General features: G+C 35.8%; 1 protein-coding gene across 4 annotated transcripts in view; it reads right to left on the bottom strand.

Annotated features, from left to right (window-relative positions):
* Window positions 1–27,976, bottom strand: part of DMD (dystrophin) — a 1,192,425-nt gene that overhangs the window by 270,926 nt on the left and 893,523 nt on the right. For all 4 annotated transcript variants that reach the window (XM_086608718.1, XM_086608727.1, XM_086608735.1 and 1 more), the window contains 2 exons: window positions 11,220–11,431; window positions 4,885–5,039 (listed from right to left, as the gene is read on the bottom strand). In XM_086608718.1, coding sequence (XP_086464844.1) covers window positions 4,885–5,039; window positions 11,220–11,431 — 367 coding nt within the window. The remainder of the gene's footprint in view (window positions 1–4,884; window positions 5,040–11,219; window positions 11,432–27,976) is intronic.

The following is a 27,976-nucleotide window of genomic DNA, read 5'->3' as shown; positions in this document are numbered from 1 at the left end:
AAAACCTGTCTCCAGTAGAATAGTCAAGCTCTTTCTGTACAGGCAATATAATTATACTCACAAATATTGCATACAGATAAAGTTCACATTCTATCAATCAACTGTATTTTCATAAAGAGTAGCCATTGATAAGTAAAGGTTTGCTGCTGGAAGATCAAAAGTAAATTATGACTTTTTCACACTTACAATTACTGTTATATTATGCATTTACATAAGAAACATATGCAACTTATTTCTCCACTGTTTATGCCCTTTGTTTGGCAATTTGCTTTTCGTATTGTTCAGTTGACTTCCAAATCAAAGTGTTTGTACAACAGGCTGCATTAGAGAATTAACACCATTCTTAGATAAACATGGGAGTTGGTATCTCAGATCTTTCAAACAGGTTGCGTAGAAACTCAAATCCTTGCTACTCCCGCTCTAACTCACTACAACTTAAACTATTAATAACATAAATCTAATTACATATGGATTCTTCACTGCCCACACCCTGTGGTGGGGAAAATAAAGTTACTTTTTATGTTTTGACTGATGCATGTGTCCTGCATCTTGTCTCCAGAGATCAAAAATAGCATCTTGAGCAGTGAAAGCTCTTAAGACCTACTGTACAGCCTGAGTTCCATTGAACTTCGTCTTCATCCTTCATAGGAACTGGTGGCCAATGTTAATATTTCAAGATGTCTTTTAGGCAGTGGTGGGTTGGAGTCCTAACCAATTTTCAGAGTGTGTTAAGTAATTATTTTCATAATACATACTCCACTTAAGAAAGATCTAAGTCCCTTTTCAGTTTAATATTTAAGTTAGTGAAATTTAAATAATTGGGAGATTCCTAGGAAAGGAACAAATTTAAGCAAGTGTTTATTTTTGTATGACAATTCATGTAAAATATGAGTGTTCAAAAAAAGAGAGAGTAACATAATACTACCTGTCCTGATTTTGGCTGGGATATAGTTAGTTTTCATTTAGTAGCCAGATTAGTGCTGTGTTTTGGATTTAGTACGGGATTTGGTATAAGAAGAATATTGTAACATACTGATCACAGTTGGTGCTGAGACATCAAGGACTTTCCAGCTTCCTATGTTTTGCCAGGTACACCACAAGCTGGGAGGGAGCATGGCCAGAGCAAAGGATTCACAACTCCTAGTTTAGTATTTGAGTTGAGTCTTAGGATTGAGACCCAAATTGGCCAATGGAATATTCCATAACATGCAATGTCATGCCCACAGATGATGGTTGGCCAGGAAGTTTCTCTTTCTTCAGGCCTCTTGCTCTTCCAGGATTGTGGTTTCAGGACTTCTGTTTCAGGATCACTAACAGGGACAGGTGGGGCCTTGGTTAATGGGTGGTGAGCAATTACACTGTGCATCACTTGTTTGTATATATTACTATCATTTTTATGTATTATCATTTATTACCATGATTTTTGTTAATTTTAATCATTATTATTTTTAATTTCATTTTATTTCAATTGTTAAATTGTTCTTATCTCAACTCACAAGTCTGCTTCCCTTTTCTCCTTTGATGCTCTTCTCCATCGTTCAGGGGTGGGGGAGAGTGAAAGAGCTGCTGCCTGGTGTTTAATTGCCAGCTGGGTTAAACCATGACACTACTATAACAAATGTTTTCATATATAGTAAATTTCTAATGGTTATTTCATTTTTTTTCTCTTGAGAACACTTTAGTTTATCTGTTAAATTTATTTCTGTTAATACAAGCAATACAGATTGCATTCTCCTTAATTGCCTCAGCTTAAATAATCTAGTTATTTCTTGGAAAGTCAACGCTTCTGAAGGGAAGAGGAAGAGACGTGTTTACAAGCAGCCATTCTGGCTTTTTCCCAACTGATCAGTTCATGTACTTTTGCTGTATCAACAGCAAAAATGAAAATTAAAAAGTGGCAAATGAAAAAAATGAAGCAACCATTAAGCATTCACCAACTGGGCTATTAAAGGAGTTGGAATGTTACTTGTTATAGTTCAATGTTATAAAACAGAACAGTAAGGCAAAGGGTAAACACACAGCAATCAGCTGCAAATCTACTTAAGCAAAACAAAACACAAGCTGGCAGATGTTGCCTTAATGACTAAAGTACTCGCTCTGGCTGAACTATTACCAACAGGCAAAGTGGAATTGTACTGCTGCTTGCCTGCCTGTTGTTTTACTAGCCTGGTTCACAGAAAAGGAGTTTTCATGGTTTTTTACACCAAGACAATTCTGATATTAACAGCAGGTTACAGGAAAACCAGTTCAAAACAATGTAAGCCACTCTTAACTTTTATTTTTAAAAGACAATATCTACAAAATAATTAAGCTATTTAAATTAAGGATATAGGGAGAAGAAATTGTAATATTTAGCAGAATATTTCCTCTTAGCACTTAAGACGTGTACAAACAGTGATAAAGCTATTTTTAAAATACTGGAGAAATGGTCAAGACCATTATTTGGAATACATTTCTATATCACTGTGAGGTCACTGAGTCACCAGAGCACTACTTACTCATGGTATAGACAAAAAGAACGCTCATAGATATATCTGAAGTCATTGCATACACATCCCAGTGGAAAACTAGTTTTTCTTGGAGCTTGTGACAAACAGCTCACATATTTCCTTCCCACTGGGTAAATATTCTCTTAGAGTTCAAAAGATCCCCCAAACCATAAAGAATAAGTTTGTTTTGCTCTATTCGATCACCTGAAAGCTGAAGTGTAGTGAGAGACAAAACCAAAACAAATACTCCAAAAAAACCCAGAATGACTTGTCATTTTAGTCATCCAAAGGCCAATGGATTCTATCTTCTCTTTCCAGATAGCTGCTTAACAAAAGAAATTTAGGAGGTTCTTTCAAGACCTCACTCAGGAGCTGCTCCATGAGCAAAAGGCCTGGCTACTGCTTCAAACAAACCTGGAAATCTACAGGTGCAGAAAATCTTCCAAGCACAAGTGTTTTGCTGACTTGATGCCTTAGTATGTCCATATTTATCAATGTCTCACAGGAGATAGACAGAAATGTGATACAGCCCTTGAAGTTTATCAACTAGTGTTTGTAGTGTGCTTCTTTTTTAAGTTCTGAAATAATGAGAAATCTTACAAAAACATACACAAAAGACTGAATTAAAAAAAAAATCAGAAAGGTAGTAAAGTCATACGTTCAAAAACCAGGAAATTCTAGTTTTACAGTTACCTGTTCAAGTGCAATCCTATCCTTTTGTACTTCTTAATAGGAAATGTCAACTCAGTCACCTAAACAGTTCTCTTCTAAGACATAAAACATTTACTACAGTAATTCATTTAACACATGAGCTGTGAACAAGTCTGTGGGCTTTGTAGAAGGTTGAAAGGAATGTGTCTTGGAGAATTTGTATTCTGTTAGCCTAGTACTTGGCTGAATCCATGCAACAATGGCAATTCTCACATTTAGGCAACATTAGACACACCTGGGTTTGTGCTTGAAGTATTAACAGATTTAAAGATGCCCTTTTAGCTATAATTGCTACCTGAGCATCCACGGTATCTACAGACATATCGTGGATTAGGGGATTAAAAAGCCATCTCATCAAACAGAAGTTGTAGCTCTATACACAGACAAAAGCAATTTCCTTTATTTCACCCATCTAACCCTTTTGAGCTACTGATTTTACTCACCTGTAGAGAATAGTTTTGAGCATTAGACACCCAGCTCTTCTCACCCAGGAACAGATATTCCTATCAGCCCATTTACCAGATCACAGAGAGCAAAACATTTTTTCTTAAAAATATGTCTACTGATAATAAGGTTAAAATGGCTACTACTATAACAGGAGAAATGCAAGCAGATATTAACTGAATGTTTATACTAATGTCTCAGTTTATTTATTGCCCTTATAAATAATAATAAAAAAAGCTTTCAAATTATTGTGTAGCTTTCTTTTAGTGGACATCAACAGCATCTCTTCTCTGGTTTGAACAGGATCAAGTCTTCTTCAGAAAAAAATGTTGTTGAAAAGTGACTAATGAATATCATTTTCATAAAAAAGAAATCAAAAAGTGGGAATAAATTTCTGTAGTCATCAGTGATTTAAGAAACTGTCATTACACAGGAAGATCTCCTGAATTTATTATATATTTAACTAAACTGACTTTTCTGGCCTTGTTCATAGACTTTAATTAAAAACATGTTAAGATCTAATTCAGTTCTAGTTTCAATTATAAGCTATAAAACTTAATCCAAGATACTGATTAAAACAACTTTGATTTAATTTTTACCTATCTCATCTAACGTGCAACGATTTAAAATTTTTTTACTGCTACAAAGAGATTTTTCTTCTGCAATATGTTATGATCTTATAGATTGCATATTGGATTATTCATAATTTGGTGGCAAGCTGCAGAAATTGCTTTTAGTAAGGAATTAATATCTAAACCAAACACTGTAAGACTGTGAAACGTAATCAAGAATGTGATCAAGGTTCTAGTAAAAACTTTCCTGACTAGAGATTTGCTTCAAAGGTACAAAACAACATTTCTAATTTAAACCTGCTTCAATAGGTTATGTCTGTCATTTTCAGATTCTGTTTATGACTCAAAATCACTATAGTGATTGTGATGTAGAGATAAACTACTTCATTTTAAATATTTAAAATATATGACTTATCAACTGAAGTTAGTTGGCAACAGGTTACAGCAGAAGAAAATCGTCAGGAGACAAAATTTTATTTGAGTGAATTACATGGCATTCCAAAGACATATTTCCAAAAAAATACAACAGAAGTCATCACCATTCTTTCCTTTCTCCCTATAACCACGTCATTTTCGAAAGTTACATGTTCTATGATCTCCAACCAAAGCTGGACTGTGAATGTTAATGAATATTAACAACAAATCTAATAGTAGAATTTATATCCTACCTCTTATTAATGGCAGCCCACGTAGCATTAATGTTATCTGTCATCAGTCCTACTTTTCTGGTATCATCTGATGAATAATCACGGAGCAGCTTAAGTGCCATGTCGTTTGCCACATCTACATTTATTTGCAATTGTCGTATTTCTTTTGAAAATTGCTGAAGTAAAAAGAGAAAAATAATAAGAATAAACCTCGTATCAACATAAAATGATCACACACACTGTATAGTTTTTAGAGAAGGGGATCAACAACTTATACCACCAATATAAAAAAAAAAAAAAAAGAAACAAGACTTCTTAGATTTTCTGATAACTAAGGTCAGGTTTCTAAACGTTTTTATGTTTTAAATGTAAATTCTTTTAGTCATAAGACCATAGGACTACTTCTAATCCTGAGAGGACCAAGCAACAAAATACTAAACGTCGGATAAAAATGACAGTTCAAATTGATAAACACTGATTAGAATATTGATTATTCTTCTCTGAGACACAAATAGATGGATGCATTATTAAGCGTTATTCAGACTATCACTATTTGTGATGTTGAATTATACTGAGAAGAAAAATGTACTGAAATAATATGTTCTAGTTAATTGTCTTTTTTATACTGTGAAATAATACTGATTTGGACAATTAATACCTGTGCTTGCACTTTTTTTTTTTTTTTAAATTTACTTTATTTTAGTGAATTGTTTATGTAATTAGTGCCATCTACTGGAACACCACTAAATCTGCAATACAGCAAAATACTACTAGTAAACCTATTGAGATCTTTATAATGTTAATTTATGCTTCTTAGTATTAAGAAAGCTTTTTAAATCTTGGTCATTCTCTTTTTTTTTTTTTTTTTTCCTCCTTTCCTCTCCATAATTTAAAACTGAAAACATGTATTTCTCTCTTTTCCATGTTATTCCTTCATGAGAGAACAGATCATCTAATTACTGTGCAGAAAATAATCTCAGGTACTAAGACAGCAACTTGACTGTCTGTTTTGAACAAGCAATGCTATTTCTACCAATCAAACATCAGAAGAAGGCTACTAATCCTGCCTCCTGAAAATCATCTGAACATGTTATGGTTAAGCTCACTTAATTACGCTCACTTAAGCCGAAGCTGCCTAAAAGATTTTTTAAAGTCATTCCCCTGTGTTAAGTACGGAGATGTAGTCAGGAGAGGTGATAATTTTGTGGGAAACCACTTACCAGATATGGGCAAGTGGTTGTTTTGGAAATAGTCTGCCAATTGAGCTCCTTTCCTGCCATGATTATATACAATAAGCACATAAATGTAAATATTTACACAAATATAATAAAATATATAAGACCAAAGTAAATAAATTCTACAGTAATTATCATTTCAATTTTGTAGATCTTTTGTAGCTAGTGTCTGTTCTACATTTAGGTCTGTCCATCTTTATTATACTCTACCTTTCTCTTAGTTCAAAATTATGCATGCATACAGCTACTTTTTTCCAGCCAAAACATCAGAGCAGACTGACTCTTCACTGTATTACATAGAAATGTTACCATAACATTTTGTCTGTATTGTAAATTAATGGCCCATAAACTTTACTTTCTCTTCGCCCATTCCCATGTGAATATAAACGAGCTTATAAAACCTTCCAAACCAGGTTTTATAATAAAAATATGGAAAGATCCATTACTAGCCTATTTCCAAAAGTGTTGTTCTCACCATTAACTTCTACATTAATCCATTAACTTCCTGACATTGTAACACTAGATCATCACTCAGGAAAGAAATGATGAATATATAGAGCTTTGCCGACAGAAACAATTTGTATTTTCCACTTTACTGGAAATTGGTATGTAATTTTTCAACAACTTTGAGGAGTGCAAGCCTTGCTTCAACTGTGCTCCGTGTGCAAAAACCAAGAACAAAGTGTTGTAGTAAATGTCTTATCTGTCTGTCCTATCAGAATCCCATTAACTCATATTTTACATGACTGTAATTAATATTTTAGAATTAAATTCCTGGTATTATTATTTTTTTTCTCTTTTTTTTTGTTTTATATTTTTAGGTCTCACCTTTTAGTTACTTAAGCACACATTTTATTTGTTTGGGTTTTTTTTTAATGCTTCATTATCTTAATTTCATTTTGACATTTTTTAAAGCATTCTCTTTGGGTTTTTTTTGTGTTATCACTGGAATTTGCTGGATTTATTAAAAGGCTTAAAGAATTAAGACTGTGTATTTATCATGTTACTTAGGTATAAATTTATTTTCAATTTTTAATTAGAAGAACCTAGTTGATGCTATTAGGAAGAAAGTCTGTGTAATTAAGGATCCTTGATTAAAAACAAGTATGGAAATTAGAGCTGGGCTTTCTTCTATCCCAGGATTGCCCAGTGGAACAAAACAAATGACGCATAGAAGTTCGAATATAGCAATATGTATGTACAGCATCATCCAATTCTGAGCACGTAAATTCCCACACTGAGCAGATGTATATATAACAAATCTGTAAAATCAGGCTGTCTTTCTGTCTTTTTTCTGTATATAAATAGCATGCTTTGTTTATATACTTAAAAATTATTTTTTTTTAATCAAGGAATTCTATTTCAGTGTCTGCATCATAGTCAATAATATTAACTTAATTGTTAATTATTTTACTAAAATCAAAGCGGTACTCTGTCAGCTCTGGAATAATAAAAATCCACGAAATGCTGATACTACTTCATCCTATATTGGTACAAAGGAAGTGGCAAAAGAGTACCTAGTCAGTTATACCCCTGTGAGAAGAAGACAAAGTCAAGCAAGATAGACTCAGTCTTAACAACAAATCCAAGGCATAAATTTCACCCCTCTGGCTATGCCAGTGGAAGGTTGCCTGGCCTCTTGAGTTCCAATAGAGTAGAGGATGTAATCATGCTGCTATTTAATTTCCTATTTAGATGAACAAGAAACAGGTGGTCAGTGAAGCAAAGTAAGGAAACCTTGTCTTCATCCTTCCCCTCTTAATTTTGGCCATCCCAGCTAAACTGGTACAGAGGGAGAAGATGTGTCTTAGTAGCTCCTCCCAAAACAAGGAGTCAAGGAGTGAACTGGCAATCCTAGCAGATTTTTTTGTTGTTGTTGTAAGCTCAGTATCATACTAAGAAGAGATTAATTTTACAGTAGTTTTTGTTCAGATGACTTGGGGACAGCAAGGAGCTGAAATGTGACTGTGTACTATTTATACACTTATAACCTTCAGCCTGCTGGGTTAACCATCTGCAGTCATCACTTAATAAACAATAACAAACAGAGCTTGAATGGATAAAGACTCTCATTGGCCAGAATGCCATATTCTGTTTCTCTGTACCTAACCTCAGTACTTAGAATTTAGTTCTCAAATATAAATTAAAAAAATAGAATGAATAAATGCTTTATAATCCTCAGCAAATTAGCTCTGAATTAACTTCTGATTCAAAGGAATACTGTTAATTATCAGCTACGTCGTACTTCCTGACTTTTCTACTAAATTTTGGAAACATATGTGTCAAATTCTATTAAAAACATCATTGGACAAACATAAGCCAGACAGATTTTTGTTTTATGCTTGCATTGTAAAAAATAAATAATCAAAAGGCTGGTATTGCTGAGCTTACCATTTACTTGTGTAAGGATGCACTAACAAAAAAGCACTAACACAAGCACTGATTAAAAGTTCACTTAGTGCAGAAGGGAAATTTTGCATAGACTTAGCTGTCTCTAGACAGACCTACAATGTTTAAAGGCAAATCAGAAGAACACTTGGTGACTACTTTCTCACACCAAGCTGTGTTGAGATACAAAGCTGACAAAATGAACATGTCTGAAGAGTCTATTTAAGACTTGCACTGACCTCTCTCTTTCCCTAAACACAAATGACAGCTTTATTTTCATCAGTGTAACAGTAAGCTAAAAGACAGCATACTTACTCTACATATTCAGGGGACAACATTAAAATACATGTGTTTGGCACAGAAGCCTGGAAAGCATTTATTTTGAGGACTTGACGTATTTTTAGGTTTTTCAGTTTAGATAATATTATACAGAAGAAATATAAAGCTGCTAAAGTCAAGAATTGCATTTTCCTTAGAATTCATGACCCCTTATCTCAAGCATGAACACAACAGCTGATGCTGTCACATCTGAGAAGCTTTCATGAGGGATTTGACACAATAGGAATTACTGGCAGACAAAGATAATTCCTCTAGGAAGGCTGGCACAAAATAAACCGGAAAAAAAACAAAAAGGAAAAAAGAAAAGAAAAGAACCCCACATTCTCTCAGACAGACGTGAATTTCTTCCAGACTTGTGGGAGAACAGCTAGGCAAAGTCAAACAAATTAGAGTAAACAATCCTGGAACAGTACAGCTTGTTGATGTTCATATCATCACTAGGGCACAGCAAATCAAGATGGACTAGCGGTAACACTGAAATTATACAGACTAATGTCTGTAACTTGACAACACTCCACATTGAATCCAGACTGTGATCGAAATGGCTGAAGATACTGATAACCTAAGTGCTTCATCTCTTTAAAGAAGGAATGAAAAGAATCCGCAGGTATCCTTTCAAAACCTCTGTTTATACATAGAGATACATACTATGAATAAGTATACTACTATACTTTCTCTATATCTTGAGGGATGGAGGAGAAGAGCGCATTCTTATTTCACTCCTTGGAGAATGTTGATCCAAAAAACTCATAACTTTTTCAAAAAGCATACACTCTAAAATGAACCTCATCTAAACCTCATATATTCTTGTAAAAAAGTGGACATAAAATCCATTTCTAAAACTGTATTTTCAATTATTTTCCTAGTTAAGTAATTTGTGTTTGAGACATAAGACACTCCAACACAATGATGTAAGACTGTGTTTGCACAGAACTGTTTTTTTGTTAATTGAGTCTTCGCAGAGCCAGGACATTGACTTTGTTGAAGCCCTTTTATTTTTTTAAAACTAAACACTGGGCAGAAGCCAGAACTCTATCTCCACATAAAGACAGTGACAAATGGGAGTCTTCTATGTTGAATGAATGTAGTATACATAATCTATAACTCTTTCCAATACATTAGTGAGTGATTGCCCTTGTTTACCATAATCCTGAGCAATGACCCTTATGGTACAATCTTAAATGAGAAAATTTAACCACTTCTCAGCCCTAAAACAATGGGCTTATGATGAACACTTTCATGCTTCTTATAGGCAAGTAAAACAAAAAAGGAAGTAAAAAACCCCAAAGATTTTGAATCTACTTCTTAATATCAGAAAGGCAATGGCTGATGATGAGGATAGCTGAAGACCAATCATGCAGTTAAACGAATCCTTTCCCTGGCAGCAAAACTAGTCGATGAGAACCTCACCACACTATCCTTCACAACAGTTCATTATCATTCAGCTGTGCAAATAAGATTTTTCTAAGTTCAAACAGCTGAGTGGTAGGAATTAAAAAAAAAATATGGTGGGCAGGAGAGGAGAACATATCAGAAAATATTTGTGTAACTATTCTCCCAAATAACTAAAATGTAACGTTACATTAACATGGATGGAGGCAGGACTCACTTTAAGAGGCTGATCAACTGGTCGGTTTCAATCTTGTTTTCCCCAACCAGAAAATGAGATATTATTAATCTGAAACAGCTGTTCTCAAAATTTATTCATGAAGAATGTCACCAAAGTATGACTATTTCCATAACAAGAACCTTAAAAACTGAAGCAATAGTCGGGGCATATTTGCATTGCTACTTGAGGCGTAGCTCAATTACATAAGTGAACGGAGATGCACATTTTAGCACCTAGGATGTGACAAAGTGCACGCTAAAATCACAAGAGCAGCCATTTCAGGGTTTTTTTTTGCAGTTAATAACCCTGCCAAGGTTGAACCCAGGGAGATTGATTTTCAAAATATCTCCATATAGCTTGTTATGGTTTGTTTTTATATTTCCCCTTTTGTTTTCTTAACTACTTCCAGACAACCTATACAGCTCCATTATCAGTGCAGACAGATATACCGATACTACAGGATTTCCCAGTAAGCAGTACCAGTTGCTCAGCTGAGGTGGTTGTACATAAGAGGTGAGAAAGACTTGTGCTGAAAAGGTAGGTATTCTTCCTGCAAGATCTGCCAGCTATTTGTTATGCCTGGTAAGTTAAGACCAATTTAATTCAAGGATTATGTGACACACATTTTAGACTTTGCAAATTAATTTCTTTCTTTTTTTTTTTTTGGTGGGAAATAAGGGATAAAGAAGTTGTTTTTAATGTGCATTGTCCAATAGTTAGAGGACATTTACTTTAACAATCATCTAATTAACTCAAGCAGAAATATTTTAATTCTCAATAGTGACCTTAAGCTCAGTGTTCTGCTTTTTCAGAGCTTCCACGGTGTAGGAAATTTCTTTCCATGACTCAAGTTTAGCTTTTGCTTGTTCAAGAACCTGCTCAGCTTCTTGTTTAGCTTCAAGCCACTGTGTTGAATCCTTTAACATGTCATGAAGCTGCTGTCTCCGGCTTTGGAGGTGTCCATGCACTTCATCCCACTGGCTCTGTATCTTTTCAACTGGTGAAACACATAAGAAAAACAAAAGCTGAGTCAATTAAAAGCTTTTTCTTTCTTTCTTTTCTTTTTTTTTTTTTTTTTTTAAGGGAGTAAAATATAACATTTAAATCCCTCTAGAATTGACCATATTGGAGAGTTCTTGTACTTTTGTCCTGCAATTGCAACTAAGTTTAGTTTAAAAAAGAACAGATATCAACTGTTCTGGGTCACACAGTAAAACACTATGGTACACAGCATGTGTTCTGATGCACATGAATCCGGAAATATCAGGTTCATGCCTCAAAAAGCATTATGAAACAGGATTATATTTGAGATAAAGGATCAGCAATAACTTTTCATTCTCACCAAACCAATGCAAGGTTTAATATTTTCTGAAGAACAAGTCCCTTAGGGACTGCAGTAATATTACTTAAAGATTTATTGCAAGATATAATTAATGGCTACACTTTCTTATTTCATTAAGGCAAGTGTTAGCAGACTACAAAGGCTGTCAAAAAAACTTTCTCATATGTTCATGTTAATTATAAAACAAGGATTAGCTTTATCCACTCTTTAAAAGAAATGTGATTTGTGGAAACTTAATAATCAATAAAATTACTGGTAATAAGTGTTGGCTAACATCCAACATCAGACTCATACATAGTAGCATAAAAATATCAGGAGACCTAGTCATCCGAGCAGTTGAAGTTTGGTTTAAAAAAAAACCAAACCAAAATAAAAAAAAAGCCCAGAAAACCAAAAATCCACGAACAATACAATCTGTGCACTGCAAGAAGAAATAGGCATTTTTTAATATTTTTTTTAATTCCCTGCTCAATCCTGGGGAAAAAAAAAACTGTGAGTAAACACACATAGCAACATGTTCAAGTCAAAGGAAATGCAAAAGAAACTGAGGAAACACAACTGGAAAATGCAAAGCACAATCAGAGCAAAGCAAGGATGGCCTAAGGCTCAAATACTTAAGTTTAATCTAAAGCAAATCTAACCCCCCATTTTAGAAAGCTATATACGAAGGTCACAAAACAAAACTCATGCCATATCTGGAAGAGGATTTCTGATGTTAGCTTTAGGGTATACTTGAAACAACAAAGACATTGTGGTCTACAGGAAGGCTGAATAACAGAAATGTTCTTGAATTGCTGAAGTAAAACCTCTGTGCTACGGCCACAGCATGTGGCTCAAGGGTTGTGCTGTAGTTCTAGGGGACAAAGACTGCCCAAACACTTTCCACAGTGCTGCAGGCATATGGGCAATAGCTGCAATCTATTTCCTGCAAATAACTACTCGAGCTCCTTCCTCCTTAGACTCGGAGATAGTCAATGTGCTATCTTTTGATTCCTGGCAACATGGAGATTTTAGTACATGGTTTGTTTATGTCAGCTGTCCATGAAAATAACTACAAAAATTCCACATATTTTTGTTTTATTATGAGTTTCTTTGTTTGTTAGCGTGTTTTGGTTGTTTTTTTTTGTCATGGGGGATTAAAAGATGAATGAAAACTCTGTTGCAGAACTGCTTCAAAAGAAAATTGGTTCTACAACTATATTAATTCCTCCTAATAGCTGCTTTTAATAAGAAATGCTGATATTTCTTATCAACAAAAAGCAAAAAATTCATAGAGGGATCTGTCCATAATATCTCATGAGGTTTCCATATAAGTAAGACATATTAGCAGTCCTTCTCTAGGGACTGTGCTTTTTTCAGCAAGACCGAGTTTTCTATCACATACCATCACATTCCAAAGCTGGAGAGGGACTTTTTACAAGGGTATATAGCGATAAGACAAGGGACAATGGCTTTAAACTGAAAGAGGGCAGATTTAGGTTAGATATAAGGAAGAAATTCTTCACTCTGAGGGTGGTGAGGCACTGGAACAGGTTGCCCAGAGAAGTTGTGGATGCCCCATCCCTGGAAGTGTTCGAGGCCAGGTTGGATGAGGCTTTGAGAAACCTGGTGTAGTGGAGGGTGTCCCTGCCCATGGCAGGAGGGTTGGAACTAGATGATCTTTGAGGTCCCTTCCAACCCTAACCATTTTATGATTCTATGATTCTACCACAGTCCTGGGATTCTGTGGTGACCAATTCTCCCACCCAAGAGGTTAATGAGGCTGCATAATGAAAGCTGTATTCAGGACATCTCAGGGCCCATTTACACAAGTAACTACAAATATACAAGCTCCAAATCTATGAAACACATTTCCTCATGAAAATATTTGGGTTATCTCCCTTGAAAAGGGAAAAGGTTTATTTCAGGTTGGAATCGAAGAGTTCAGGAAGTTGCTAGGTAATCTGAACAAAAAAAAAATAATAAAATATTGTTTTCTTGAGCCAGTGAGTGACAAAACCCACTTAACAAAGTACTTCAAAGTTGGAGATAAAACACACCATGACATCTACATAATTAATCTGGCCTTTCTGAAGTAGAATGTACCAAATGGTGCAGTGCTGTATAAGACAAAATATGTAGAGATAATTTATGAGAGGCCTTTATAATTATGACAACATTATTTAGTTTAAGGCAGCATAAAAATCCTTTCATTACTGTAAGTTTACATCTTCTAAATGATGCTCCCATTCGAATGTGGACTATAGAATATCAAAAATCACCAAGCTTCTAAAGCTTAAAACATGAGAATTCACTTCTAAAATGTACTGAAAACCACAGTGTAAATCAGTGTCTCGTCAGATTGTATTTTGCTCCTGTGAATACTCTTTAGTGGGATGTTTCCCACAGAAGGAAAGGTGAATATCACTTACAGATTTATGCCGAACAAAAAGTTCAGAAAATCCAATTTGAATATATATTGTGTTAGAACTGATCCTAGCAACCCACGGACCCTTCATTTGCAGCTCACAAGTTACTGACTGCAGATGAGAAGAGTCAGGTAATTATTATTAAATAATGCTGTTGAACAGTAGAAGACAATTTTTTCAAGTATTCTGAACATCAGGGGGGTTTTGTGCAAGGGCACTGGAACGTATGAAAGGCTTTCTCTGAATGGATACCAATAGGAATAGGCTTATGATAATATTTAAGAATGTTTTGTAAGCTAGCGATGAGGAATCCTCAGTTTAGTTCTAGTTTTAGTTCCTCGTTTTAGTTCCTTCAGACTAACACTTTGCATATAGCCTTGGAAGGATTGTTTCTCCTGTCAGACTTTATAAAATCCTTAAGGTTACAATGACCATGTGGGATCCAGCAGAGGGAAAATTACTTTCTTCTGTAGTCCAGTCATCCTTATCTGGAACCAGGAAAACAACCCTAGAAATAAGGAATAGTTTCAAAAACAGAAAAACAGAAGAATCAATGGCATGTGAAGCAACTGTTCCAGAAAATGATCTGTCCAGCTTTTGGAGAACTAAAGAAAAAAATTGATCATTATTTCTTTCCTTGATTTAAGGCCTTCAAGAAATAATATTCAATAAATTAAAAAAATTATATAAACCAAAACAAACAAATGAAAGACTATTGCAAAGATATCCTGAAATTGAAACAAGGCAGGTGTTGGTCTCTTTTCCCAAGTAACAAATGATAAGAGGAAGTAGCCTCAAGTTACACCAGGTGAGGTTTAGATTGAATGTTAGGAAAAATTTCTTCACTGAAAGGGTTATTTAACACTGGAACAGGCTGCCCAGGGAAGTGGTTGAGTCACTATCCCTGAAGGTATTTAAAAAGGCATGTAGATGTGGTGCTTAGGGACATGGTTTAGTGGTGGACTTGGCGGTGTTAGGTTAAGGGTTGAACTCATTGATCTTCAAGGTTTTTTCCAACCTAAACAGTTCTGTGATTCTGTGATTCTGTAATTTGGCTAGAAAAGTAAGCTTTGCCAAGAAAAAGTAATGTAACTGTCCTTACTGCACTATGGATTATAATAGCATATTACTCGGATCAGACTCTCAACCTAAAGGTGGACAAGTCCATGGAACCAGACAAGGTGCATCCGCGGGTCCTGAGGGAACTGGCAGATGAAGTTGCTAAGCCACTATCCATCGTATTTCAGAAGTTGTGGCAATCTGGTGAAGTTCCCAATGACTGGAAAAGGGGAAACATAGCCCCCATCTTTAAAAAGGGGAAAAAAGAAGACCTGGGGAACTACAGGCCAGTCAGTCTCACCTCTGTGCCCAGAAAGATCATGGAGCAGATCCTCCTGGCGACTATGCTAAGGCACACAGAAAATAAGGAAGTGATTGACGACAGCCAACATGGCTTCACTAAGGGCAAATCCTGCCTGACTAATTTGGTGGCCTTCTACGATGAGGTTACAGCATTGATGGATAGGGGAAGAGAAACTGACATTGTCTACCTGGACTTATCCAAAGCATTTGATACTGTCCCACACGACATCCTCATCTCTAAACTGGAAAGACATGGTTTTGATGGATGGACCACTCGGTGGATAAGGAATTGGCTGGATGGTCGCACTGAAAGAGTTGTGGTCAACAGTTCAATGTCCACGTGGAGGCCTGTGACGAGTGGTGTTCCTCAGGAGTCAGTACTGGGACCGGTGTTATTTAACCTCTTTGTTGGAGACAAGGACAGTGGGATCGAGTGCACCCTCAGCAAGTTTGCAGATGACACCAAGTTGTGTGGTGGTGTGGACACGCTGGAGGGAAGGGATGCCGTCCAGAGGGACCTTGACAGGCTGGAGAGGTGGGCCTGTGTGAACCTCATGAAGTTCAACAAGGCCAAGTGCAAGGTCCTGCACGTGGATCGGGGCAATCCAAAGCACAAGTACAGGCTGGGTGGAGAATGGATTGAGAGCAGCCCTGTGGAGAAGGACTTGGGAGTGCTCGTGGATGAGAAGTTCAACATGAGCCGGCAATGTGCACTGGCAGCCCAGAAAACAAATTGTATCCTGGGCTGTATCAAAAGAAGTGTGGCCAGCAGGTCGAGGGAAGTGATTCTGCCCCTCTACTCTGCTCTTGTGAGACCCCACATGGAATACCGTGTTCAGCTCTGGAGTCCCCAACACAAGAAGGACGTGGAGCTACTGGAACGAGTCCGGAGGAGGGCCACGAAGATGATTCGAGGGCTGGAGCACCTCTGCTGTGAAGACAGGCAGAGAGAGTTGGGGCTGTTCAGCCTGGAGAAGAGAAGGCTCCGGGGTGATCTTCTAGCAGCTCCAGTACCTAAAGGGGGCCTACAGGAAAGCTGGAGAGGGACTTTTTACAAGGGCGTGTAGTGATAGGACAAGGGGCAATGGCTTTAAACTGAAAGAGGGCAGATTTCGATTGGATATAAGGAAGAAATTTTTTACATTGAGGGTGGTGAGGCACTGGAACAGGTTGCCCAGAGAAGTTGTGGCTGGCCCATCCCTGGAGGTGTTCAAGGCCAGGGTGGATGAGGCTTTGGACAACCTGGTGTAGTGGAGGATTTCCCTGCCCATGGCAGGGACGTTGGAACTAGATGATCTTTAAGGTCCCTTCCAACCCTAACCATTCTATGATTCTATGATCTTTATCTTTTATATATTATTGCATCTACATATTATGATGACTACACATTGAAAACACCTAATAGATGGAACAAATGTGGCTCCATGTGCACTATTAATATCACCGAATACAGGGATTTTAAATAATTAGTAACAATGACAAAAGCCTTTTTTCCCCATCATTCAGTAGTTTCTGAAGTACCTCAGTTTACAGTGTTCATTACAGCTAACTCTTGTGCCTTCTCTGTTTCAAAGCCTAGTCTCTTTTTTCAGTGTGGCACTCCCCCTTTATTTCCAATTTTCATCCTTTTATTTTTCCCTCTTAAATTTGGCAACAGCACAGTATCTTTATTGTAAGAATCAGTATTTGAAATTATCTCAAAAGGATTCTTAATTATTCAGTATAGAATTTATTAACCAACCATTCTGCAAAGGGGCAATCTGGGAAAGAAGGGCACCACTTTCTTCATAAACTTAAGGAAAAAAAAAAGTTAAATCACTTTATCAATCCATGTGGCCATTAACTAGTTTTATTTGCATGTAAAAACATAAAAATATTTGACATTTAACAGTTCTAAACTGAATATCAGCAAGACAAAATACCTACACAAGTTTATTTCCTGAAGGGAAACTTAAACCCTAACCATTTCCTAATCATAGTGCTCCAGGCAGAAGTCCTGATTGTACTTCAATTACACAAGTTTTGCACTTGCTTGCTGGAAAGTGTCCCAGCATGGCTCCAACTGCTCCCAGTTCAACACTGAACTCTCAAAAAAATAATTTAGAGGTATGGTGAGATTCTACCAGTATGGAATTTTAAGGTTATTATTCAATTTCTTTTTTTCATCACTACTATTCACTAGCTGTACAATAGTAATTATATCACTAAGATGGACAAAAAAAATTCTGCTGAACTGACTGTAGATTTAAAGTTATTAGAAGCAATCAAACACAGAATAACTATTTTTCAATCTGATTATCATTGATTTACTACATTGAGGAAAGAAAAATTTCAGCGAAGGAGACTGCTGGCTTAAGATTTAGTTTTCTTTATTAATAAATTGTTTTTTATACTCTAGGTATAAACAACAAACAAAAATAAATCTCTTCTCTGTTAAGAGTTCATATCTTTGATAAGACAAATATCACTTTCTTCACTGAGAGTTTACCCTCCGCTCTTTATAATATAGCAGCAGTGGAAATAACAGAAAAGGAGTATGAGAAGAAGCTGTCAGTCACAGGAGAAATAACATCCATGTTACTATAAGTTACATTTCTTACACAAAGATGAAAAAAAAGCAATAATTCCATGCCAGTTTGATAATTCCATTGAATTCACTATACACTCCAAAAAATGTGAACAACTAAATGAATACCAACAGCATTTGTGAGGTAGAAAAGACCCATTTTTTCTTGGCCAATAAATTACCTAAACTGTACTCATTTTGCTCTGTAGGACAGTGCATTTCAAAAGCATTGTTGTCAATATATTGACATTTTCCTTTAAAAGTAATTTTTTCACTGTAGGTTCAAAGATTTGAAGACTAGCAGGACTAATGCAATCTGACCTGTTGCAGAATATAACTGGAGAACAGCAGAATTATGGACAGTTATAATGTATGTTACCAAAAGAGGCTACTGATAGATTGACATTCCTTAGCTGAAAAATGAAAATTGTTTTATATGCATCTTTGAGCGTTTCAATTTACTTATACATTGCAACAATGATCATAATGAAAAGACACATCGAGCTCGAAATCTAGCCGGTTCTGAAAAATGCCTTATGAATAGTTTCGTATTTTCTGTCACAATCTCTCAAATCTAAGCATTTTCTTCCCTCCTCTCATTTGTAGCAATTTGAAACACCCACTGCATTGAAAGATAATAGTCTCACAGAGATCTGCATTCTTAGGGTACACTAAGGCTGTAAAGAATGGCCGTCACTGGTAAATAGGATGAAAGCATAAACGCCATAAATGTCAACGTTAAGTATAACAGTTTAAGAAATTGGTGGGTGAGGTCATTGTACTGCATTCAGAAAATCTGGCTACACAGCTGGTTGCAGCCCTGATCTGAATGTGGTTTGCACAGTCAGAGGACTGTAAGCACACCCCTTTATATGACAACGCATGCGTCAGCCAGCACTGCAATTAGAACACAGTAAGACAGGGTTGCATGCAGGGCTAAACTGAGTACCTAGAGATTGTAATATCAGAAAATGCTGAAAACACAAAAAACTGTAGATTTTTGGGAGGGACAGGTCAAAAACAGCCCAAGCCCAACATTGTCATTGGTTGCTCTGGAAGCATACTACCACAGCTTCAAACTTGTCAACAGAAAATTTTTTTTCAAGCATATGCTATCTTGAAAATTATTCATATGTCTTCCTAGAGTTTAAGTCCTGTTGTTTTCAAACACAAGTACATGTTTTAAGCTTCATCTTTGAATAGTCCATCAGGTTGGATTCATTTCTGTTGGAGTTGCAGCTCCGTCATACGCTTTTCCTTGAATGTTCTGGATAGCTAACTGTTACGTATTTCATCTTACTCCATATGCTTTTAACTAATCTATATATTTATCCATATAAAATATAGTTTATTTAAACTTTTATGACTATATAGAACACTAGTTTTTCCAATCTTAAAAAAAATTATGTGTGTGTTACTAAGCAGATAGTTGGTTTTCTGAGAGGCTTGATGGAGAAACTAGAAAATATAGATTTAAACAGAAACCTATCAGTTTACTGCATTTTTTTACACTTTTCCCCTTATTCCACTAAACAGTACAATTTCCCACAAAACAGAGGTAAATTATGAGGAAAAAGAGATTTTTTTTCACAGGGCTGCAAAACCATTCTGAAGGCACAACAACCATGCACTACATGCAAGGATTTCTGATGCTTTCCAATTTTGGCTCAGTTTTCTGTAAACCACAGGAGTGGAATCACAGCTAAAACATCACTTAAGCTTTATCTTATCTTATGGTTACCTTGCTTTTCATTATTGTATTGTTCTAAGTAAATAAACCTAAACTAACTTTTTTTTTTCTTTTTCTCCCCTCTAGGAAAATAATTCAGTTAAATTTCTCCATTTGTCAACTATTTCTTGCTGAAAGTGCTCTACCTTCTCTTCTGCTCCCTTCTAGAGCAGGATGTCTCTGACTTGAGTCTTGTTCTTCAAGGAGGATTCAGTCTTTTAATAAAGTCTATCACACAACATCCCTTGACAAAAGGATGCCAGCTCTGTTCTTACGAACAATCATGTATCTGCAAGAGATCGGTCTAGAGAGAACATTTGGATAGCAGATGCAGAGTCAAATGAGGATAAGTTTAAAACATTTCTTTTTTAAATGCTGAAGTACTTAAGGAGTTATAGGAACAGTTATAACATCTACTAAGTTGCTGCCTGTAGGCTATCATTATGGAGAGGAGCTGGATAGGACAGAGTACACAGAAAAGAACAGTTGGAGCCAGCCTACTCAGACAGTAATTTATGCTTCGTCTGTCTGTCTTTATCTTTTCCTGTGAAGTTATATTTCTCTTAACCTTTTTCAGATGCTTATAAAAGTGATCCTTCTCAAACAATGACCTTAGAAAGTTACAGCAACACTTTAACTAAATATGGAAAAACACTAATAATGTGTCATCTAAGACATTTTATGCATCCCTTAGATGGTCAGTAACGTGATGAGCGGATTAAGCCAATAAATGCAAAATTAATGGTGAGGTGGCAACTTAGAGTATCTAGCTTAATGTGAAGTCTTTCATTTATACCAGCAAGGTGTCAATGTGGCTTTTATGCACCATTAATCTATGAAGGTATTTATGGAATGAATATTCCTTATCGTATATGTATCATAACGTGAAATTACAGATTTTTTTTTAAAGTCTATGGCTCATAAAAAATTAGGCAAAACAGAAAATATGTACACAATTAAGCTGCATATAAAAAAATTGAATTAATAATACCTGGGAAGCAGAAAGGAACTGTAATCCTCTATACTACTATGCAATATTCTAGTTTCTAAGAAGAGATAAAAGGTCTGAAAAGGGAAAACAGGAAGAAGAAGCACTCAGAGACTTCAGTTGTCTTTCTGGGGTGATGAAGAGCAATGAAAAGGTACCTGAAAGACCCATTATGGCATGAAAGCCATGGGAGCAAGAATGTTACCTTCCTTGGCTTCTCAGAGGCTAAGAAAGATAGGCAATAAGGGAGATTTCAACAGATGTAATTTAAAAAAAAAAAACACCAACAAACAACGCACAGCTTAATAATCTCATTTTGTAGTTGGTAATTTTGGGGGTTAACTAATTTTTCAACTATTGCAACTCTATGATTTAATTTAGTTTTATTTTGTTTCACTAGGGTAAGCCTATTTTTCTTTTATCTAAAAGTCACTTCCATATGATCAAACTAATGAAGGTCACTGAATGAACTGAAAACCGTCAAGTGGTTTCTGCTAAGCATCAAGTGATTAATTCTTCAGCACTGTGAAGCATGCTTTATACCTTGCTATACAGAGTGGGAGTTAGAGACCAGACTAAGCTGGTAGCACATCTAAAGAAATCACTTTCTTATAACAAGCAAAAAGCAACTTCCATGACTGAGCACTGAGAAGGGCATGCAAGAGCTCGTTATTTAGAAAACAGGTCCTTCAGAAAGCATTCACTAGTTTGTCAAATTTTTATAAAAGTATTTATGTATATAACATTTATCACCTCTCAGATATGTTTTCGTGATCATTTTTTCACTAAATGAAAAAGGGGACAGATCATGGTATGCATGATGCAGAACAGCATTTGCATTGCATTTCAAAATGTTACACAATCTGTAAAATATTTATGTGAGAAATAGATGCTTACCTTAAAGAGAAGTAAGATTCTTCGGGATTTAGCATGAAATAAGTAACAAACCTAGAGTGTTACTTTGCTTACAGAAACTTACAGAAACAAATAAAAATAGGTATATGCATATATACACAAGTATTGACTAGGGAGATGGATAGACAGACTGGGGAATGAACTTCTGATACCTCTCTGTTGCCATCAGAGCCTTAACAAGCAGAGCAAGACCTTCACAGAGAAACGACCTGCCACAGTCAGTCCCACTGCACAGGCAGGATGCAGTCAGCAGTGATTCCTCCACGACCCCAGCAACAGGATGCATATATGAACAAGCCATCATAAGTTAATTAACTTATTTTTTTTTTCTGCAGAGACTCAAGTATTTGGATGATATAAAAAAATAACTTTTTAGTAACACTGTACTAACTGAAAACCCAGAAGTTTCTCTTGATGGAATGATTTAATCATAATTCAAAATGTTTGTTTTATCCAATTTCCATTGTTGTAAGTAAAAAATAGCTACTGCATTATTGAATTTAGCCATTTTCTTAAATATTCATCATATCGTTATGAAGACTTACATTAGATTTAGAAATTATATTCAGACTGATGGAAGGTACCCAAACTGAAGCCACAGGATTATGACTAATCTGAGTAACTGAGTGAATATGCAAATAATCCAATCATTTCCATTTTAAATTTATAGAAAAATTTTCAAAGAACTTAATAGGAAAAAATTATTAATTTCTGTCTTTTCTTAGGAATGTAATTGTTAATTAGAAGTAACTAGGTGTTTTAGTATTTACCTTTGCCAAAATGTCCATTAATATTTTTTCTAGGATTTTAGTTACTTAAGTTATTAGAGGAAAAATAACTTATAATTATGAATCTAATTTCTGTTCACGGACGATAGCATTTTTAATAATCAGCCTACCTACAATATATTTAAGAAAGTCTTTTTTTCAGAAGAAAAATGACTTGTCTGTACCTGTTTTTAAAAATGGGACGTTAAATTAGTGAAATGATACTCTACTTTCTCTGAACATAAACAAGAATGCTAGTATCATTATTAAAGTACCTCAGGTTTCACATACTAAACCTTTCACAGACTTTCATGGTTTAAGTCCTAAATGTATGAAATTCATTACCTATCTAATGAAGCATACAGGCAATAAATTTCAGAATTCTTAGTACCACATAACTTTGTGATGCCATTATACATTCATATTTACATCATATATTTTTAATGCCTACTAACTTCTACTGAGTTTAGGCCAAGACTTGCTTTTCTAATATACCTGCATTTGTTAATCTGTATGTTGATTTGCTTTGGTTTTGATTTAATAGATCCAGATCTAACTGTATGGGCAAGACCCTGGGAAATCTGAGAGTACTGAAATACCTAGAAAATTAAAATGGATTTAGGAATTCTGCCAATGTGCGAATATCAGGGTCCAAGTTACAGAAGCAAAGTTTTGCATCTTGTTTATATTTCTATTTTCTTCTTCAAGAAGCATAGTCATTTCCTCAGGAGAACCTCCACTTCCGACAAAAGCCATAAAGCCAAAATTCAAAATTCAAATACTTTGACTGGCTTTGATTGATTTTAGAATGGATTTGGATTAACAGCAAAATTCTTCCTTCTGTTGTTTGACATTAAATATTACATAAGCTGCCAGAATAACACCATCCGAAAGCTAATCTTTTGTTTTCTATAACTCTGAAGCTCCAAATCCTTATCACCGTAATACTTACTGATTAAGATGCATCAGCAAGGCTAAACTAGTATACTTTGTGCAACGGTCAGTAAGCAACACAGTAGCTCCCATTTGTTGGTCTTAACTCTGAGACCATGTGCTGGGCTACGATTGCTCTCTACAGTATTCCATGACCGGGTATTGTGAGCACAGACCACTCGGAATCTTTTGCTGCGCCTCTTCTGACAATGAAAAATCTCCACAGTGATTTGACGGCTGTACCTCCACGGCATGTGCCTCACCGGAGGTCAGCTGGGAGACGACTCAAGAGCTCCATTCACTCACCTACGCAGCAGCCACGGGAAGCAGAGTGCCAGCAACAATACTGAGCTTAGCTCATTGGATGAACCAAAAAAAGCCACACATGTATCGGAAGAAAGCAGTGGGCCAAATCAAAACACCATAGCTTTGACTTTTATTTTTGCCTTTGAAAGCAAAGAAAACTTAACAAATGAGCAAGAATTTATTTCAAAGCAAAGAAGTGTTTCTTTTTTAACTATTTCTGCATTCAACTTCAAGCATACATTTTGGGCATTTTGTATCTGAACTGAATTAGCTTAATAAATTTATTATCTCACAACAGAAATAGAAAATTGTATACATTTATTTTATTTATGAATTACCAATTTCATAATCACAGAAACATGGAACGGTTTGGGTTGGAAGGGACCTTAAAGATCATTTAGTTCCAAACCTCCTGCCATGGGCAGACACCTTCCACTAGGCTAGGTTGCTCAAAGCTCCATCCAACCTGGCCTTGAACACTTGCAGGAATGGGGCATCCACAGCTTCTCTTGGCCATCTGTTCCAGTGCGTCATCACCCACATAGAGAAGAATTTCTTCCTTAGATCTAATCTAAATTTACCCTCTTTCAGATTAAAACCATTGCCCACTGTTCTGTCACTACAGGCCTTGGTAAAAAGTCTTTCTTGGTCTTTCTTATAAGCCTCCTTTCTATATTGGAAGGCTGCAATGAGATCTCCCCAGAGCCTTCTCTTCTCCAGGCTGAACAACCCCAACTCTCTCAGGATGTCTTCATAGGAGAGGTGCTCCAGCCTACATGGCCTTCCTCTGGACCCACTTTAACAGGTCCTTGTCTGTCTTGTACTGAGGACCCCAGAGCTGGATGCAGTACTAATTAACGTAGAGAAATATCAGATATGCAGCTTCCTCCATGATATTTTTTCAGTAATAGCTAACTAGAAATTCCAGCACAGGTTATGGACTCAAAAGAAAGTAACATTTACACAACAGATTATGTATTGTACCAGAGACTTGGGTAAAATAGTTACTTCTCACAATAATCTTCCCGAGAGGAGAAAGGCATTAGGTATCGCAAGACTGTAAATAAAAGACTGTATTTCTGGCCAAGACAAAAACATACTTTTTTTTTTTTTTTTTAGATTTACAATTACAGTCTTTTAGATAAACTACATTAATATCAAAATAATGATTTCCAAAGGTGATTTAATTCCTCAGGGCTTTGGCTTCTACTTCAGATGACATTTCCGCATGTCTTACATCCCCATTCTGTCTTCCCTCTGACATTTGCACTTGTTTTCTACATACTCTAGAAGATGCTATCAGTCTGATATTGGTTAATTCATACTTTTTTTTTTATGCATAGAAAGACAATCTTAGCTTCCCAACACTTGAATCCTTAATGGCCTGAAATTCAACACTCCAGGACTTAAAAATAGGCTGAAAAATGACCCAGAGACTCTTTTGTGAGGATGATGTTACGAATTTTTTTCTATTTGATCTTCTTCTTTTATTGAGTACTCTCCACTTACGTGGCCAAGTATTAATGGGACTTGGATGAAATAAAAAGCAAAGAAATAGTTACATTTCACACTTAAAATGTCCTTATACACTTCAAAGTAGATATCCAACAGAGTCAACTAAGGAAGTAACATACATTGCAGAAGAAATGTATCATGTAACATTCCAACATTTTGAGTATTCTTTGTCTAGCTATACTGTTCCAAATTTTTTTTTTTTAATTATGCACTGATCAGAAAATGAAGGGCCTACCATAAAAATGCTAGTACTTGAACTATTAAAGGAGCATAGCTCTGCAAGCACAGGAGCATATAGGGAAGAAAAAGTTACATTTTCTTACTACAGGACTAGTTTTCAAAGTCATATGAACTGGGTTCTTAGCTATAGAGCCTGGCGTGACATACACATGCATTTGTTTCTTAATAACTAAATAACAAACAAATAAACAAACAAACAAAACCTCAAACAAAAAAAAACCACGAAAAGCCCATGAAACATACCATATCTATCATTTTACTTCAACATCTTAGCTGATTAATAAAACAAACAACAACAAAAAGTGCCAATTACACCAATCTTTAGAAAAAGATAGACATGGTAACTTTCTTTTTACTGTGTTTTTGGTTTGAGAAAGAGTTTGGTTTGCTTGGGGATGTTTTGCTTTGTTTTAATCAGACATCTATGCTTTTTTGTTCATGTTCTCTTTGGTACTTCAATACAGATCATAACACTCATGAGACAACAGTGGACTAAACCTAATCAACTAACGCACTTCAAGATACGGTTCTGCTACGGCTGAAACTCAGCAAATTTTGAACCTAACACATTACATAGATTCAGACTGGACATTCAGGCTTCCTAGAGAGGTGGTTGATGCCCCATGCCTGACAATGTTTAAGAGGCATTTGAGCAATGCCGTTAATAACACGCTTCAACTTTTGGTCAGCCCTGACATGGCTGGGTAGCTGGACTAGGTGATCCTTGTAGGTCCCTTCCAACTGAAATACTCTACTCTATTCTATATTTTATTGCAGGGCTCAACATCCTTGCTTGCAGGAAAACAAATAAAGTGGAGCAAAGAATAAGTATTCAATGAACAGATTAAACCATTACTGTTTCCATCCTAATATAATGATGCAGTGAAGAAAGCTGTGTCGAAAGCACAAAAATTCAGGGAGAATAAAAATAATGGGAATGTAATGAATATTCTGCAAAATTATTATATATCTTCATCTGGAATATTGCATTCATTTCTACACTTAAGAAGATAATGAAGACATAAATACATTCCGACACTTTCAGGAAAAGCTTCCATGTCATATGCGTTTCCCCTATGTTATACATGTTCCCATCCGATTAAAATATAATGAAATAAACCCTTTTCTAAATATTCTGTTTCAGGTTCTAACTTCCACCAAGCTCAGATGCCACCACTTTCTCACCATATATTAGACTGTTCAACATCTACATTCCTTTGCTGTTACTTAGCTAGGGATTGTCCAGGTCACACGCTGGTGGGTCGCTATCTCACCTATCGTGCAACAGGCCTGCTGACAACAAAGATGAAATGTGAACAGTTAATCTCCAGAATTTTTATGCTATTTCCCCTTCCATTCCCTTTTGGCCTGATAAAGGCTGACACAATACTGTTAGCATGGTTATCCATTAAACACAGATTGAAAAGCCTCAGAGCTATCATTTTAACATGCTTGTGGTCCTGAAAACAGTAATAAAATTAAAAGTTCTTTCAATTATCTACAGTATTTCATAAGTCACCATAATGTTCATTTGGTATATATAACAAATTGAAACCACCCACCATAGTCTTAGGACCTCTCTCACACAGGCTAAGCTGGTATTTACTCAGGCTGGACTTGCAAAGGAGCTTTGGGGCTGTGCAAAACACTCTTTTTGTTATTGGTTTATTCTAAATTCAAGCAAAACTAAAACCATGATAAATTTATATTGAAGATAGTCAAAGTAAAATCTGTAGGCCAAACATACTCCAGGGTGCTTAAATAGATAGTCTGAGAACAACTGCAAGTTCCAATATACATTCTTTGTGTATTGCATTCATTTTAGAAAAAGAGATGGGACACAATGTACATCAAAATCTGCATTTGCCTGATATCACTGATTGTATGGCATCTAAATTTAGCTAGTAATCTCTGCAGAGCAGGACCTTTGTTTCCTGTTTGCTCTGTAATTACTACAGAAAATTGTGTTCTGACACAAACGAACACCTACTGTTCTGACATAGTTTTTAAATTAACTGTGGACACTAAACGTTGCCCATCAAACTCTGGATGAAATGTCAATGGACGAGTAATATGATCACATTTTGAAAACGCTATTTCTGAACAATTCTTTCTTTGTTATTTCCATTTATTTTCATTTTAACTATTTTTTTTTGGCAACACAGCTAGCGTAGCTCTTCTGTTTGTACCATCATGGATAAAAATGAAATAAAATGTTTATTTTTACTGTTTACATGCCTGTTCCTCGTCAAATTTACAATGTTCTGTGCAAGCTATTATTTCTAAAACAGTGGTACCTTGAAGCAATGGCCAAAACAGTAAAGACTTAGGCTTGTCATGTTCAAACAAAACAGGTCTAAACCGCAATCTTCTGAACACATATGGCAGACAAAGTCTAGGAGATAAGGTATATTATCCTACCTTATCTAGGTAAAGAACTGAACATAGTTCAGTTCAGTTAACTGAAATTA

This window comes from Tauraco erythrolophus, chromosome 1, assembly GCF_009769465.1.
Source record: "Tauraco erythrolophus isolate bTauEry1 chromosome 1, bTauEry1.pri, whole genome shotgun sequence".
In the NCBI taxonomy this organism is placed as follows: domain Eukaryota; kingdom Metazoa; phylum Chordata; class Aves; order Musophagiformes; family Musophagidae; genus Tauraco; species Tauraco erythrolophus.
The sequence above is the reverse complement of the archived record's forward strand: the minus strand, read 5'-3'. Positions and strand labels throughout refer to the sequence as shown.